The 14,702-nt window shown below is 47.2% G+C and overlaps 7 protein-coding genes across 7 annotated transcripts; 3 read left to right on the top strand and 4 right to left on the bottom strand.

Moving 5' to 3' along the window:
• Positions 1-245: 245 nt before the first annotated feature.
• On the top strand, positions 246-2,507 carry AKAW2_70768A (putative transporter; the record flags this gene model as incomplete). Its single annotated transcript, XM_041683386.1, has 6 exons — positions 246-421; positions 493-1,430; positions 1,489-1,617; positions 1,675-1,772; positions 1,884-2,050; positions 2,129-2,507. 6 exons carry the CDS (start codon positions 246-248, stop codon positions 2,505-2,507), a joined length of 1,887 nt encoding a protein of 628 aa, XP_041547652.1.
• Positions 2,508-2,553: 46 nt separating this feature from the next.
• AKAW2_70767S (25S rRNA (adenine2142-N1)-methyltransferase) lies at positions 2,554-3,417 on the bottom strand (the record flags this gene model as incomplete). The annotated part of the gene is made up of 1 exon (XM_041683385.1): positions 2,554-3,417. The coding sequence occupies one exon, from the start codon at positions 3,415-3,417 to the stop codon at positions 2,554-2,556; it is 864 nt and encodes a 287-aa protein (XP_041547651.1).
• A 364-nt stretch (positions 3,418-3,781) lies between these two features.
• On the top strand, positions 3,782-4,660 carry RPL25 (60S ribosomal protein uL23; the record flags this gene model as incomplete). The annotated part of the gene is made up of 4 exons (XM_041683384.1): positions 3,782-3,809; positions 4,090-4,151; positions 4,220-4,506; positions 4,573-4,660. 4 exons carry the CDS (start codon positions 3,782-3,784, stop codon positions 4,658-4,660), a joined length of 465 nt encoding a protein of 154 aa, XP_041547650.1.
• Positions 4,661-5,134: 474 nt separating this feature from the next.
• On the bottom strand, positions 5,135-5,499 carry TIM8 (Tim10/DDP family zinc finger protein; the record flags this gene model as incomplete). Its single annotated transcript, XM_041683383.1, has 2 exons — positions 5,135-5,298; positions 5,394-5,499. 2 exons carry the CDS (start codon positions 5,497-5,499, stop codon positions 5,135-5,137), a joined length of 270 nt encoding a protein of 89 aa, XP_041547649.1.
• Positions 5,500-5,879: 380 nt separating this feature from the next.
• Positions 5,880-6,539, top strand: CWF14 (BUD31 family protein; the record flags this gene model as incomplete). The annotated part of the gene is made up of 3 exons (XM_041683382.1): positions 5,880-6,051; positions 6,123-6,253; positions 6,396-6,539. The coding sequence occupies 3 exons, from the start codon at positions 5,880-5,882 to the stop codon at positions 6,537-6,539; spliced, it is 447 nt and encodes a 148-aa protein (XP_041547648.1).
• Positions 6,540-7,341: 802 nt separating this feature from the next.
• AKAW2_70763S (forkhead box transcription factor) lies at positions 7,342-9,486 on the bottom strand (the record flags this gene model as incomplete). Its single annotated transcript, XM_041683381.1, has 1 exon — positions 7,342-9,486. One exon carries the CDS (start codon positions 9,484-9,486, stop codon positions 7,342-7,344), a length of 2,145 nt encoding a protein of 714 aa, XP_041547647.1.
• A 2,537-nt stretch (positions 9,487-12,023) lies between these two features.
• Positions 12,024-13,866, bottom strand: HOM3 (aspartate kinase; the record flags this gene model as incomplete). Its single annotated transcript, XM_041683380.1, has 4 exons — positions 12,024-12,121; positions 12,181-13,430; positions 13,568-13,648; positions 13,718-13,866. The coding sequence occupies 4 exons, from the start codon at positions 13,864-13,866 to the stop codon at positions 12,024-12,026; spliced, it is 1,578 nt and encodes a 525-aa protein (XP_041547646.1).
• Positions 13,867-14,702: the final 836 nt, after the last annotated feature.

Below are 14,702 nucleotides of genomic sequence, written 5' to 3'. Positions count from 1 at the left end.
TGTCTCCTCAACAGCCTTGATTGTACTTACTGCCTTCAATAAATAGACTCGGTCTTTCCAAGGTTTCCTTTCCTCGATCGCTCTTTCCTTGAGATCTTTTTGATTTTATTTATTTATTTATTTATTCATTTCTTTCTTTTCTTGTTTGTTTCGCCTTTGCGAAAGTCGACCAAGCAGCAAGTAGCTTGGTTCTAGACCGGAAGCTTCTGTCCCCTGGCAAGGGACTGTTGAAGGAATCATACACAATGCCTGAATCCACAAATCCTGCGGCTGCTGGTGCCCAGGCTTCTAGCTCACATAGGTCGATTGCGCCTGGTAGGCCGATCGCTGAATCTGCAATTGAGTCTGATGTGTATCCTTATGGGCTTGCAACCAGCAGTGGCAGCTATTCAAGAGTAGAAGATAGCTATTCGAGGCCAAGGTAAGTCGCCTACTCATCATGAAATCACATAAAATGCCAGCCTCGGTTTAACTATGTCTTGTGCTACACAGATCAGCGTCCTTCTCCGCGCGGTTCAGACAGGCAGGAGGAGTCAATAGCATTGACAACTTTGCTCGATCGTGGCAGCGAGCTGCATATTTTCCAGAAGTCTTACCTCGACGATCGTCATTTGTGATAGACTCCGACGAAGAATGGGCTGGGAATACAAACGACATCTTCAGGCCACATGATTACCCGGGGCATGAGGCCGACGTTACACGTCCCTTATTGGGTGCTGATGGAGAAAATGAAGACAATGCCATGGCTGGCCAGCTGGATCTGAGAAAAAGGACATCGAATGCAGACATTTTTGAACCATCGCTGGGGGGTTCGTACGGAACGATTTCTTCCCGCGTTAGTGCGACGACACGGAAGCATGCGATCCAATTGCACAGAGAGCAACAAAGTCATGGTGATACATCTGTGGGCTACGAAAGAGAACCGGTCCTTGTAAAGCAGGTGCATCATGAAGACGGTACAAGAGAGTGTATCGTTGTCGGCCAATCTACGGTTCCACAGACAATCTTCAATTCCGTCAACGTTTTAATCGGTGTTGGTTTGTTGAGCTTGCCACTAGCTCTGAAGCATGCTGGCTGGCTTCTTGGCCTGCTATTTCTGCTATTCGCTGCAGTGGCCACAAATTACACGGCAAAGATCCTTGCAAAGTGTCTTGATGCTGATCGGAGTATCGTCACTTACGCAGATCTAGCATACATTAGCTTCGGTCACCACGCACGCTTAGCGACAAGTCTCTTGTTCTGCTTGGAACTAGTTGGGGCTTGTGTTGCACTGGTTGTGCTTTTTGCGGACAGTTTGCAAGCTCTCATCCCGGGCTTGAGCCTTCTTCAGTGGAAAATAGTATGCGGACTTTTGCTTGTTCCCCTCAACTTTTTACCATTGCGACTTCTTAGCGTGACAAGTATACTCGGCATACTTTCTTGTACCTCTAGTATGTGTACCTTCTTTCCAGAACCCAGTGTATTACCGAGAAACTAACATTGTCGAAGTTGTCATTATCACTTGTATTGATGGGCTTACGAAACCAACCGCCCCGGGATCTCTCCTTCAACCAGCCAGGACGTATTTATTGCCTGACAATTGGGCCACTCTTCCTCTTAGCTTTGGGCTAATAATGTGTAAGACCAATCACTCGCTAGGGGTTGCTTAGGAAAACGCGCTGATGTTCAGATAAGCACCATGGGGTGGCCACGGCGTATTTCCAAATATATACCGCGATATGCGGCATCCACAGAAGTACGGCAAGAGTCTGTGGGTCACTTATATTTTTACGGTAAGCGGGTTTCGGCAGCATCTTGAAGAGTATATGCAGAAGAAATGCGTGCATATTGCTCAACGAACAGGGGATAATGTTCTCGGGTGCTAATCGATATATTCGTCCTAGTATTCTCTTGACTGCACGATGGCCATAGTGGGCTGGATCATGTTTGGAGACGACGTTCGAGATGAAGTTACTGCCAACATCCTACGTACAGAAGAATATTCGCAGGTATTGTCTATTTGCATGATCATGTTCATCGCCATCATTCCAATCACAAAAGTACCATTGAAGTGAGTCATATTTCGCATGTTGTCCTCTTGTCTTGTTTGTTTTCGAGAAAAATGTGGATTGTTGATTGACAAATGTAGCTGCCGGCCGCTCGTGGCCACGGTCGAAGTCCTCTGTGGACTTGGGTCACACCCTGAACTTCAGACAGATCCCAAGAGCACGAAAGCCATGGTTCAAAAGCTTTCAAAAGCCTTAATACGCATCCTTGTCGTGGTCAGCATTGTTATCATGGCAGTGCTATTCCCTTCGTTTGATCGAATCATGGCGCTGATGGGATCAGCTTTATGTTTCACGATCTGCATCATATTGCCGGTTGCCTTCCACCTGAAAATATTTGGCAACGAGATAAGTCCAAGAGAACGGGTACTGGACTGGTGCCTTTTAATAACTTCCTCGATATTGGCGTTGATTGGGACTGCATGGTCCATTCTGCCGCAGGATGCCATCTCTGCACTATGAGAGTGCGAATAGCGACGCTTTCTTGTTGTCCCATACGACATTATTATCACTTGACGATAATTGAAAAATTGTTCCTTGATTTTCCAGGGTTCAAGATTTCCTTTTTGAAAGGTTTGGCGTTGTAGTCGCCAACCTGATCCCAAAGTTGGAATATCAGCTTGGAAGTCTGCTTGGTCTTAGCCAACGCAAAGCCCATACTGGACATGATGTCTTGCAGCCTGCTTTCGGTGAGGTAGCGCGAATTGGTAACGCAGGAGACTGGCAGGACTAGAAATAGGCTTGGGGTAACATCAAGAGAAGACCCGGAGGGGGGTGATGTGGTCAAGAAGGATATACAGCGCTTCAACATTTCACCCCGACCGGCGGCGTCGGGAACATAATTGAGGACCAAGGAGAGACTGATGATATGGAACCTGTCGAACTCGTTTTGGGGAAGTGGCCTTTCCATGAAGTCCTGTTTCAAAATTCCCGGTTCTTGAGAATTCAGATCTATCCTAGTGACATCCAGTGACTTGTTCATTGAACAAGCGTTCTTCGTGCTTAGAGCTCCAATCTCGAGTACTCGGAGCTTGTAGGGCGTATTTGCCATTGGCAGTAACCGAGGAGCTATCCAATCAACCAAGACCTTGCTAGAGTCGCCTCCACGATCTAGAGACTGGCCAAGTTTGCTTGCGAGCTGGTAGCTTTCCAAGCCACCATTTTCCCGGATCTGCGCTTCGATCTTTGCGACCAAAACATCATCACCGGCCCGTACAGCTTGGGCATGCGCCTTGAGTAGTCGATGGTGTGATCGAATGAGATTTCGAGTAGCTTTCGCCGACAAGGCCGCATGCTTTGCCCGGACAGTTGGTGGGCGGGTGCGGGACAGAAGAGCAGGTCTTTTTCTCCGTTGTTTGTTAGAAGGCCCCATGTCTCGGCCTAGTAATACTGCTGCCCTGGCAGTCCCCTGACGTTTGAGTCGTAGTGTCTGCGCAGGCAACCGCCATGAATTGGGCTCGTTCAACTATTGTCGAGATCATTATTGATGGCTTCGAACATGTGAGAAACCGCTTATTCTTCACGTGACCGTAACGGATACACTATGCTGAAAGAAGACAAACTCGACAGACTAGCCCGTTCGAGTTGTGGTCGCCAAGAGATCCAAACCATCCGACACGGAGGGCTGGTCAGGTGACCCACAGAGTCAACCGTAGGGTTTTCATTAAGCGAATACCTTCCAAATAATTCGACACTCGACACTGCGACAATCAACACGACAGCGCCGGACGATAGCCATGGCTCCCAAGGTGGATAACAAGCAAGGTAGGCATCATTTATGCGATTCATCCGTCTTCTTGAAATTTGCAGATTTGTTCTTGTCGGAATTCCGGTTTTGTGAGCCTCGAATGGCATCTACATGTGGCGGTACTCCGGGGGATAAGGCCCTCTCAGCACGATCGAAAAAAAGGCATTTCCGATGAACGATTCGAGCCCTTGTGTTTCCCCCGCTATTGTCAACCTGCATGGATTTTGTGATTTCGAACGAGCGATCGGCTATATTTTATTTTGAAGTGACGGACGGGCTGACATTCTGGATCTATAGGCAAGACCAAGCCCAGCGACAAGGCTGGTGCTGCCGCCAAGGCAGTCATTAAGGGTGCTGGTGTACGTTCTCACAAGGCTTCAAATCCACCCATGCTCTGTTTGGTGCTAAATATCATTTGATTCTCCAGGCGCACAAGTCTCGTAAGGTCCGCACCTCTACGACCTTCCACCGCCCCAAGACCCTTCAGCTTTCCCGGTCGCCCAAGTACCCCCGCAAGTCGATCCCCCATGTCCCTCGCCTCGATGCGCACAAGGTCGTCCTCTACCCTCTCAACACCGAGAGCGCCATGAAGAAGATCGAGGAGAACAACACCCTGGTCTTCATCGTCGATGTCAAGTCCAACAAGCGCCAGATCAAGCTCGCCCTCAAGAAGCTGTACGACGTTGACACCGTCAAGGTCAACACCCTCGTCAGGTACGACGACCTATCTCATAATCATTTGACCTACTACCGAGTTCGGGATATCTAACTTGTCTTTAGACCCGATGGACTGAAGAAGGCCTACGCCCGTCTAACCCCTGACGTTGATGCTCTGGACATCGCTGCCACCAAGCTTGCCATCGTCTAGATATATTTCATTTAGGGTTTGGGTGAATTTTTATTTTGCGCGGTGGTTCATAAATATCAGTCATAAAGTTAGCTGCCAATGCTTGAATGAGGGCTGAATGATCGTTTCCAAAAAAGAAGAGGGAATTACTCGAATGCATGAATACCACGAATAAATCTGGTTCTAGGCTCCGTAGATCTTAAAAGCCATTGCCGCGGACTCAAGGCTATCTGCCTATCCTAGGCCTAGTGTTCAAGTAGAGGGTACAAATCTATGCATGTCACAGCCTTACATGCGCAGGCCGCCAGAGCTGAAAAGTGAACTTCCGGCACGGTCACAATGCTATTTCATGTGGCAAAGCCAGCACGTCCTTTCTATTGGTATGATTGATATAATACATGAGGTACCCGTTTACATGCAGGGTGACGGCAGACGTGCTCTATGCAAGAGCCCGCTGCTTTTCGTTGAAAAAGTAGAAGACAAAGATTATACATCTTATCCACGAAGAGCTTCGAGATGCTTCAGGATCGCAAGGTTCGAATCCATCCACCGCTCAACGCAGTTCTGCGCGCATGTTTCCTCATTTTGTTCCAGGCGACCTGACGAGATCTTTCCCGCGATACATTTCTTCCAGCAAATATCGGACAACGAATGGACGGCTAGATCATGACCATTAGCAAATTGTTGCCCTGGAAAGTCGCAAGACAGAGACGAATCGGCTTAGATAATAGCGACTCGGACACAATTGACTCACTTTGCTGCATCGTGGCCTTTTGTTGCTCGTTTGCCAACATCTGGCTCAGTTCGTTCTTGTCGGCATCATTCAGCTTGCTAATATCGACCTGAGTCTGTGCGTCCATGGTGAAGATGGATTTCTGTGAAAAAGGCCGAAAAGGTAGAATTTAATGATGAATGTTGTTTTAGGAACGGATCGCGAGTATGCTAAGTACAGGTCTTGAGTAGGAGATGGGATGGTTTGCTGGTTGGTCTCTGACGATGCTCAACCATCGGAATCAAACGCCTAGAAGAATTAAAGGCGGTGTGCCATGGCAGATGCGGCCGCAAGCTCGTAGCGCCCGCCGCTCGAACGCATCTATCTATTGTGGAGCAAATCATTCTTTGGGCTACGGAAAATCAACAGGGTTTCGGTGTTTGGTTTCGCATTACTCACTTCTGTCCCTCTTTCGAGAAATCACGCAAAACCGCCTTTATTTTTGTCTCGTTGGCTACATATCCAGAGATGCCCCCAGTACGGACCTCGCGCAATCGCAAACCGCCCCCGGCAGGCTTCGATGATATAGAGGATACACTGCTGGAGTTCAGCAATAAGATGAAAGATGCGGAGAATGCATCGCATGACGGGAAGAAAAAGCACGAGATGCTGTGGCCCATATTTCAAATCAGCCACCAGAGTAAGTGGTCTTCCGTCCGATTCATATTCCAGTTGTCGACGGCTCAAAGTTACTCATAGTATGACACATAGGGTCGAGATACGTATATGACTTGTATTACGAAAAAGAAGCCATATCAAAACAGCTGTACGAATGGCTTTTGAAGAACAACTATGCGGACGCCAACTTGATCGCGAAGTGGAAGAAGCAAGGCTACGAAAAGGTTACTATCTACCCGTTTCCTACTTCTGCTCTTCCTTATATCTCCTCCTTCTGTCATTCTTCAAGGGATACTACCACGAGTTTGCCCTACCAAGACCTGGAATAAGATGAACTAACTAACACGTGCCGTGTCTTTGATACAGTTATGCTGCCTCCGGTGCATCCAGACGAAGGAAACGAATTTCAATGCAACTTGCATCTGTCGGGTACCTAAAGCGCAGCTCAAAGAAGATCAAACAATTCAATGTGTTAGCTGTGGGTGTCGCGGTTGTGCTAGCAGCGACTAGCCTCATCTCGAAAACAAAATTTCTTTTTCTGTATTTTAGCGTATCCGGGTTTCGTTAAATCAGTTGAGAGGCACAGGTCATGCAGGTTAGACCTTTCTTTGGTACGGCGTTAGGTTAGGAATTGAGACCTCAGACATCTTTTCCTTCCATGTACTGTTTCCTCGTACGCTGCTTATCGAACATCTTTTCCCTTTCTGCTTGCTTCGCGCATCATTCGGCACCAACTCACTAGGCTCTATTCATTATTCAGAACATACCTGAACTCCTTATTACCTTTTCTGAAACTAGAAAGCAATACGCTTCTACGCTCTTTTACACTCCAAAAATAACAGAAACAATGCAAACTGTGCGCTCTTGTAGTGGAAGCTAACTTGAATATGTGCTTGGTAAATCACCTCAAACATTCCGGGACATAAGCAAAGAAAAACTAAAACGACACGCAAGCGAAAAAGCAGAAATTCGAGTTCGTTTAGACATCACATACTCATGTACATCTTACCAAATGTCGTCATAAAGGTCGTAACAAGGTCATTCCAGGTCCGGTATATGTCATAACCGACTACCAACCACCCTTTAAACTCCAGCAACCTCATCTGCTCAAAAATGAAACAAACACACAGATTAAATGCGCCCCTCCCCCTATCCCTCAGAAAAACCCATTGTCTACCAGCTGGATCGGACAATTTGCCAAATTAGTACGCCATCAAGAAAGAAAATGCAAATTTCCCGAGGCGCTCGCTGCGCATTATTGTTTTGTGGCTTCAATTCTACCTTCATCGTCCAAGCCTCCAACCTCCTGGCTTTAGAACAGAGGTGTGTTGCTCCGATGACTGCACGAAGGCCTCGGTGGGTATGACTTCGATCTTGACGATTCTTCCTTGCTCATACCCCCGATCTTCTGAAATCCCTGCAGGATATCCACGCCATCGATTTCTGTTGGGCTTTCATCAAAAAGATGAAACGAGAAGAAATCCTCATGTGAAGAGTCCAGATAACGTGCTGAGTCAGTCACTTTGGAAGGCGACTCGGGGAAAAGAAGGCCTTTAGCTTTGGTCGATGATTGCAACGGCTGCACCCCTAGCCTGTTGTTGGCATTCAATGAAGTGATATCTGCCAGTATATTGCCATTTGATCCGCCAGCGTCTGATCGAGTACGCTTAATAGACCGCTTCTCCGGCGAGCCGTATGCTGGGGTTGATATGTTATCCGAAACAGGATCCGCAAAGACATCGAAGCCAGTATGAAGATTTTCGCTCGGCGTGAACGTTTCGTCTTGGATATTGAAAGCTGGACTCCACGGAAGATCCTCATCGTTGAGTCCCAAATGTTTTATCGGGGAATTGACCATGTGTTGAATCTTTTTACGGTGGTTCCGTAGATTCGTGTTTGGTGATACTGAAGGTGGTGGCTTAGCGGGTTTCTTGAATTTGATGACCGGCGTGATAGGAGGGGGTAGCATGCTGATATATTCCCCACGGAGGGGTGATGAACCAACAACCAATCCTGAGTCCTTCAAGATGCCACAGTGACTTGGGCTAATGTCGTGTGAGGAACTTCGAATTCGAGCTATCTCTTCCTCTGCCCGACCACGCTTGATTCGTGGAGGGTCTATGTCTAGATCCGAAGTCAGAATGTGCCCAGCTTTGTTTGGTCGCAGAGCTGAGGACTCTAGCGACGAGAAGTATCCGCTGTCATTCACTGCAGTTTGCTTTCTCTTATTGGTGATGGATACTAATCCCGAAGTGATGGTTTGAGAAGGGGTTGGAGGGGTTCCTTGTCGAGTGTAACGAGGAGGTACAACAGGTGGTGACGAATGTATGGGTTGTAGTGGTGACGATCGATGTCCAAGAGTCTGTTGCACAGTACGGTTGGTATGTTCGTCACTCGTGTCTTCTTGAAGAGCAGGGTCAGAAGCAGGGAGGGTGGCATCAGAAGACAGATCCACAGGCTTCGAATGTTTTCCTGTCGCTTGATATGGGGGCGGCGGGACTGCCCAAGTAGTAGTACTTGAGTTATGCGGACGAGCTGTGTCCTTCTGCGGCGCGGCCGGAAGAGGAAGGCTGGACATGGTTGCGCGGCGCAGTGGCTTGTCTTTGAGGAATTGGGCTTCCATTCCAGGTTCAATTGCCCAGTAATTGCCTTTCCCTGGATCATCCTTAGGTCTTTCTTGCTTGATAAATGCTTTATTCAGGCTAAGATTGTGCCGAATGCTGTTCTGCCAGCCTGGGTCACTATTTTTGTAATAAGAAAACGTATCTGAGATCCACTTGTATATTTGCGCTAAGGTCAATCGCCTGTTTGGCGCACGAAGTATAGACATGCCAATTAGCGTCGCATAGCTATAAGGCGGCTTCGTGCCATCGTCTTCTATCGGGGGCATTTCATGAGGTTCCGGCAAGCGCATAGAACTAGGTTCCTCCCGCTTCTGCTTTTTTGTTTGTCGTTCCTTTAGTGGCGCCGCGTCCATAAGTGTCCTCTTCATAGGTTTCGGTATGAATGAGGGTTCAGGGAAGTCTGCAAAATTATCGCTGTTGGGCTCATCTGATGACTGCGCATCCTTAGGTGAGTGTTTCCCTGAACTGGAAGTGGAGAATGTCGTGAATAACGCGGATTGGGGCATGGAAGAAGAAGCAGCGCTGTGGCGATATCCGAAAGAGGGGTGTTTGGAAGGAGAGTCTGTGGTGAATTCTGGAGCCGGGGGAGCCGTGATGGGAACGAATCCTAGACTTCCATGTCCAGAAAATAGGCTACTTGAGCTGCGAGCAACTTTTGCTGGCGAAGCGTTGTGTGTCGTAGAAGTGGTCGCATTTAGAGATTGATCTTTCGCCGACACATGCTCAACGGGCTGCAGAGGTAAAGGTGAGGGCTCTAAGCGGGGGCGTGGCTTGGAAATCGCTTTTCCACAAGAAGGCCGTGAGGTTACCGGCGCAGAACGTGTCGGGCTCATACTGCCACGATCTATGCCCTGTACCTTGGTGTCAAGGGACTTTCGACGCGGAGCAAACTTCCGCACACCGTGTATGGCAACAGGGCAAAGCTTCGGGTCACCTTGGGCTCTGGCAAGGTACCCGCAAAGTGAACGAGGGAGCACGCCTTGCTGGGATAATTGGATAAAATCTGGGTGGCAGAGTTCCAAATCGCAGAGCGAGAAACGATGATGGTCAGAACATCAAGCGCGTAAGAGCGCGATGCAAAGGCAGTAATCTAGAGACAAAGACACAGACGGCCTGAAGGAAAAGCCTTTGTCATCCAAGGCGTGAAACTTGACGTGGTTATCTGGACAATGATGTAGCCAAAAGCAGACTGCCTTTGGTAGGGTGTGGTACGTTGGAGTAGGCGCGAAGTAGATGATGTATGTTGGATGATGAGATCGAGAACAGAGCGATGGAGCAAGTGGGTTATCGAAGGAAAGAGTCCCAGAACATAGGCGGCAAGACGGCTCGACTAAGTTCAAATCCCTTTGTCCGGTAAGGTCCATCCAGGTAAGGTGGGGAGATATGCGCAAGATATTTTGTGAATAATTCCTTAGTTGAGTGAAGAATGAGAGAACGAAGAAAGACAGGCTGCACCTGTTGATTGCCCACGCGCCTCGTCGGGCCTGTATGGTATGGTTATGGCGCGTGCGCGTCACGCGTCGGGCAGCCTCCGGACTATCAAGCTACCCTCGGGTGGCCATCAGGCATGAGAGGCAGATATTACACGTATCGTCACAAGTAAATTACCATTTACTCCGTGTTTGCAATTTCGTTCTCTTGTGCTTCGTACCGCATACATAAATGTAGATGGTAATACCAATCCCTGGCTCCCCCTCCTCCCTTACTAGCCTAGCACAGACTGAGTAGGCATGCGGGTCCCTTGATGCTGCCCAGTGAACAGTATCGACGCTACATCTGTTAGACCCATGGGGATTCATCCCTTGCTCAAACCCACCCAATCAGCCGGCGAATTTTGCAGATCATGGGTCCCTTGGTCAATTGATGAAAGCAGTTTGGAGTCTGGACTCTGGTGGCATGCACTTGATATATTATTATAAATTCCCAGCCTACCAAATACAGTCTAGGCTACCGAACACAGTTTCGCTCATTCGTTATGAAAATTGTAACTGACGAGGATACCGTAATCCACACTCCCACCCTTCTGGAAGCACTTGGGCTACGTATTACTTCGCTACCACGAACATTCTCCGACTTCACGATGATACTAGTAGCCCACTACAGCCCTAGCTTCCTTTCAAACCCTGTTCACAATCTAAGTAAAGCGCTACTGAACTCATTGAACAGCACACATAAGCCACATGAACAATTTATGCCATCCAGGGATGATTACCTCACCTCCCTCCCAGAAGAAGCAGCGAATACCGAGCTAGGGACTCGCAATAATGCGGCTTGTCTAAGACAATGCAGCGACCGAGGCGTAAGCAACCACTTACTGCTGTGAGCCATGCACTTAGGGGTTTTGAATTGCCGACCCCACCCACTCGCCTTTCCTTTTCCCTACATTTTCTTATCAAAGCTCTTAGGTACTGTGAATCGATCTCGCTATATAATAACTACAACACCCGCGGAGCTACAAGGAAGTCAAGCTAAGAGTGCCATGGCGGCGCAAGGGTTGACCCTACTTATACGTAAGTTAGCACCTATCTAAGTTCTCTAGATTATAGAACCGCCGTCTGAATATCTGAAATGTCTGCATGTTACAATACCCTCGAAGGGGCCGTGAACTTATTCGGCATTACCCGCATAACGTACTGCTAACTATCTTTAATATTATACATATTATACAAACGATTTGTAAACGTATGTTGTAACTGGCATGATTTGCTCCTACTCTTATATCCAGGGATCCACCCCAAACTACTGTATCCACTACTATATCATCAAATATTCTTTTCCTCGTGCAAGGTTGTCGTTGAGCAATGTGAGAAATAAACCTCGCATGCACCGTTGTGAACATGGCTTTTGTTGGACCTGCAGGAACTATGCATATACTGATCATTACTGTAAGCAGAATTAAGTCCGGAACTCGCTATATAAGCCTTTCTGACAGATAACTATTCTGCAATGAGATAAATATGCCGGAAGAAGCTTGGGAAGCATTCCTTTAGGATAGTGGGAAAGGTCTTGCAAGAAGATGAAGCTCTATACAATAAACAATAAGGACAGATAAATCAGAAACAGTATAATGGTAAGCCAACCCCAGTAGACCAAAGAAAATAAACTTGACGCCGATGCATGAACAACCTGAAGCATACAAGAAAAGTCATAAATCTATCTGCATTAGACAAACCTGCAACCGAAGAAGGAAAGGAAAGAATATAGAAAGGAAGAAAAGAAGCATGAATCAACTACACAGCTGTTTATATGCACGTGACTCTTGTAGTTTGGGGAGACATAAGGGTGATAATGGACATCATAGCGTTAGGGGCGGACACAGTATCTGGAAGGTAGCGCGACGCAAATGTATAAGGGAACAAAAAGAGCACTTTTAGTCCAAGAATGTGAACATGCTGGTGTGGATAATATTTAGAGCACGATCAGCGTCTCTTTCTTCTATGACACAAGAGATGTTGATCTCACTTGCACCTTCAGGGCGGTATATCGTCAGTCGGTGTTCAAGACGCACAGGTGAAGGTGAGACTTACCCTGGGAAATCATCTCTATATTGACATTGTTCTCACCTAGGGTAGAAAACATGCGGCCAGCTACTCCAATCATATTTTTCATCTGTTTCCCGACAAGACTAAGGATTGCCATCTCGGGGATGATATCAACTGTACCATATCTCTGCAGGTCGCGCAAAGCACCTTTGAGATCTTCATCAATTACCTGGTATTCATCCCTCCCAACTCCGTTTAGAAGAGGCATTTCCGAATGAAGAGCCATCGAGACATGAACCTCACTTGTAGATATCAAATCGATAGAAAGTCTCCACCTGTCGAGAACGGAAAATATCCCAGCGAAGAATCCATGTGAGAGCGAACGTTTGTTGGAATGTACATTAATCACCAAGATCTTGTGCTTGATCGTTACCGCCGTTGGGCGTTTAGGCCGCTGCACAAGACTAGGGCTGCGAGTACGGAATAGTCTCGGATCATGACCTGGGGTTGTCTTCTCCAGTTCAAAAGTGGAGTCTGGAAAGATCACGGTGCCATCACCTCTTGGGTTCATAACATTCTTTATGCGAATTGGAATCTTGGCACGGATGACTTGCTCCATAGTGAAGGGATGGATCACCTCCGAACCATAGAATGTCAGTTCAGCTGCCTCGGCTGGTGTGATTGCAGGTAAAAGGCGTGCAGTAGGCACTTTCCGGGGATCTGCGGTGAATATTCCATCAACCTCTTTCCAGACTTGGAGTTCCTTGGCATCTATTCCAACAGCAACGAGGGCAGCGCAAAGATCAGTATAACCGCGGCCAATTTGATCGAGGAGGCCACCAGGTACGGTTCCGAAAAACCCAGTAACAACTGGCACTTTGTTCTCACAGGCCCGAATCTTTCGGCCAAGAGCTGCAGCGAGATTATTGTAGAAGTCCTGGTCGAGACCCTGATTCGAGATGGGAAAATCGATGACCTCAGCTAGATCCACGTACTGTGAATCCACACCGCGGTCCTGAATATAAGCGGCCATGAGGCGACAACTGAGCTTTTCTCCTGTACTAATCACTTTATCCACGCATCGTGCGCTTATCTCTCCTAAAGTTTGTGCAGCCTCCAGGACTCGAAGTACTTTGTCGCATTCGTTGTTTATCTCTGAAATGAGCCGGGACTTAAGTACCTTGGACTGGATTTGTTCGTCAACGACCTGGATATGTTCGAGCCGGACTGCCTCAACAAGGGAAGCATATTCTTGTGATAGAGCGTCTTCCGCATCCCGAGCTGCTCGCAAAAGGCTGCGTTATATAGTAGGTTAGTCCGAATGGTAATTCTATTCTAACAATATCTGGAAGTCGTAGAGACATTGCGGACAGGAGCTGGACAGGCTATGGAAAGATCTCTTGGAATTTGGAACACAGGGGTTATGACTCACCGGTTTGTGGTTCCTGCAGCCTTCGTTGAACTACTCCTTGCCGAACAAACTATAGCCACGCGGTGTTCGAGTAAACTTGGTCTGAATCAGAGCCGTTGTTAGCAAATACGGCGGAATTTAGAAGGATGTTCAAAGGGCGATTGTACTTACAATACCACTTGGTCAATGATGTTCAATGCGAATTTCCCAACACTGGTACCTCCAAACTTCTGCACAACCCAATTGCTATCCGGTGAGTCTTTTGACTCATACCTGGCAACTTCCAAAGGATCCTTCTGGTTTTGCTGATGATCATCCATCTTTGGGTCGCTCGAACAGCACGTTGAAGCCTTGCAATTGAGAGATGACACACCCACGCAATTGGCTCCGGTAGCGGGACAGCCTTTTTTATGTGCACTGGCGGGGTTGCGAAAGCGGAGCTCATGCCGATGAAATGTAGAACGAATGGTCGTTCGCCATTTTGTTTCTCCGCCTTCCTTTTGCGGATACACATTATCAAAACTCACTTATTACTAATCGAAGATAAACGTTGAGTCAGAGAACAGAAGCGCTAATGTACCAAAGCAGTCTAGTTCTTTCCGAGTTTGCATACGCCCCGTTTCATAAAGTAATCTACCCTCTAATCATGTGTTTTCATATCAAAGAGATGGGAGAATGGCATCAATCAGAAAACAATTGGAATTCTCAACTGGACCACTTGATGCTATGTTAAAGTATCATGTTCTTCTATAACACATTGTATTAGACATACTATCTAGCTGATCATTTTTAGCCATCAATACAAAAGCTTCATAAGCATTAAAATTCTTTTCAAAGATTGAATCTATGATACCTGTAATCATGCTTGCGCTCAGATATCATGACTCTTTCATACGGAGATGACAGGTGGTTGATTTGGCTGTTTGGTCGCGGATTATGGTATCGCCCATTTAGGGTCCCACGTTTCTTAATTTCCCTTGGAACTGCTATGCGCAGCAATTTGTATCATAGAACTAGCGAGGTGTGACTATTCAATGAGATCCGTTCAGTATGCTACCTGTTATCGATATTGTGATACTCTGTACTGTTTTACCATCAGAAAGACAAATTCGTCTATACTGATTTGTGCAAGAAAGGGTGCATCAAATCTACTTTG

The sequence above is a fragment of the Aspergillus luchuensis genome, chromosome 7 (genome assembly GCF_016861625.1).
Source record: "Aspergillus luchuensis IFO 4308 DNA, chromosome 7, nearly complete sequence".
NCBI classification, from domain to species: domain Eukaryota; kingdom Fungi; phylum Ascomycota; class Eurotiomycetes; order Eurotiales; family Aspergillaceae; genus Aspergillus; species Aspergillus luchuensis.
This window is presented reverse-complemented; position numbering and strand designations above follow the sequence as displayed.